The following is a 1,675-nucleotide window of genomic DNA, read 5'->3' as shown; positions in this document are numbered from 1 at the left end:
CAGATGTTGTTGTTGATGTTGCAGATGTTGTTGTTGATGTTGCAGATGTTGTTGTTGATGTTGCAGATGTTGTTGGTGATGGTGGTGCGATGTTGTCGAAGTCTGCAAACTGTTTGGAAAATTATGAACGATTTGTTGATGTTGTATTTGCGGTTGTTGCTGAAAAAGATGTTGTTGTTGTTGCTGCGGTGGATGCTGTTGTTGTTGTTGCCCTCTGTTCACAGCCAGTCTATTTACATGTATCGGAATTGGGACCACTATTTTTGTTTTCTCCTGGTTTTTCCGTGGGGAATTCCCAATTTCCGGAGAGTTTGAATCCGTGTTGTTATCGTTTAAAGCGGAAGTAGGGTTGGGCGGCCGGCAGCCAACAACACTACAGGCTTTCACTCTTTTCCATTTGGCTCTACGATTTTGAAACCAAATTTTTACCTGGTTCGATCGAAATTTTTGCGAAAATTTATTTTCAATAATAATATCTACAACTTACTAATTCTAATCACTAAACAAATTACGGACAATGCAATTATTACAACAAAGCAATCACAATAACTCTTGTTGCTACTAATACTGCTACTACTATTACTACTACTGCTGCTGCTGCTACTACTACTTCAGCTTCTGCGGTTGTTGCTGTAGAAGTTACTACTACTACTTCTACTGATGAAATTACTACAGACTGCTATTTATCAATTTTAGCAAAATTGATGTATGTTTTTAAGATTTGTGATGTTATAAACTTTTTTTTGTTCTACTCAGCGATTTCTAAATTTACAAAAACTTTGTGAAGTGAAAATATTTGTCAATTTCAACTCCGGATTACCTGAACCTCGCTGAGTTTGAGCTGATGTGCAATGTGAGACCTTTCAGAAAGAGAAAGGTACTTTTTACTGTGGAACTCCTTCTCCAATTCTAAAAGTTGCTCGCTCGTGAAAGCGGTCCTACGACGACGATGATGTTGTTGCAGTTGTTGTTGTTGCTGCTGCTGTTGTTGTGTTGGTGTCAGCTGTTGATGTTGTTGCTGTTGGTTATGGCCTGAATCCTGTTTTTGATGTTGTTGTTGGTGATTGATTGAATGATTGAATGAATGAATGAATGAATGAATGATTGAATGATTCAATGAATGATTGATAATCAACCAACCAACCAATTGACCAATCAGGATAATGTTATGTAGTTGTAGTAGTTGTTATTGTTCTTAAATTTAAAATAAACCCAAAAAATAACCTCATCAGCAGCCATAGATTCATCGCCAACTTTCTCGTCGTGCTCCAGCAACATGTTCATTTCAGCACTTTTATCCCCATCATAATCACGATCATTATCATCATCATCGTCGTCTTGGTCATCATCATCATCATAACTTTCATCTAATTTTTTGTCGCTACAATCATCGCCCATGTTTTGGGGTTTTCCGACGCTGAATAGTTTTCCGGTTTCGATTTTATTTTTAGAATTTTTTTGGGTTTCCAGAGTATTTTTAGCGAATTCGTCAATTTTGGGATTTTCCACATTCAAATATGGCCAAAATAGAGTGTGTTGTTTTGACGGTTTTGGGGGTGAAACTAAACTTGAATTGAATAATTTCGGTTCCGACTTGTTAGAATTGTGATTACTGATGTTGTTGTTGTTGTTGTGATTACTGATGTTGTTGTTGTGGTTACTGTTGTTGTGGTTA

General features: G+C 37.0%; 1 protein-coding gene across 1 annotated transcript; it reads right to left on the bottom strand.

Annotated features, from left to right (window-relative positions):
- Positions 1 to 189: 189 nt before the first annotated feature.
- Positions 190 to 949, bottom strand: HELRODRAFT_74571 (hypothetical protein; the record flags this gene model as incomplete). The annotated part of the gene is made up of 3 exons (XM_009014533.1): positions 190 to 273; positions 370 to 429; positions 821 to 949. Coding segments are annotated over 3 exons (273 nt in total), but the record flags the coding sequence as incomplete, so codon positions are not given.
- Between the last annotated feature and the right edge of the window lie 726 nt (positions 950 to 1,675).

The sequence above is a fragment of the Helobdella robusta genome (genome assembly GCF_000326865.2).
Source record: "Helobdella robusta unplaced genomic scaffold HELROscaffold_14, whole genome shotgun sequence".
In the NCBI taxonomy this organism is placed as follows: domain Eukaryota; kingdom Metazoa; phylum Annelida; class Clitellata; order Rhynchobdellida; family Glossiphoniidae; genus Helobdella; species Helobdella robusta.
This window is presented reverse-complemented; position numbering and strand designations above follow the sequence as displayed.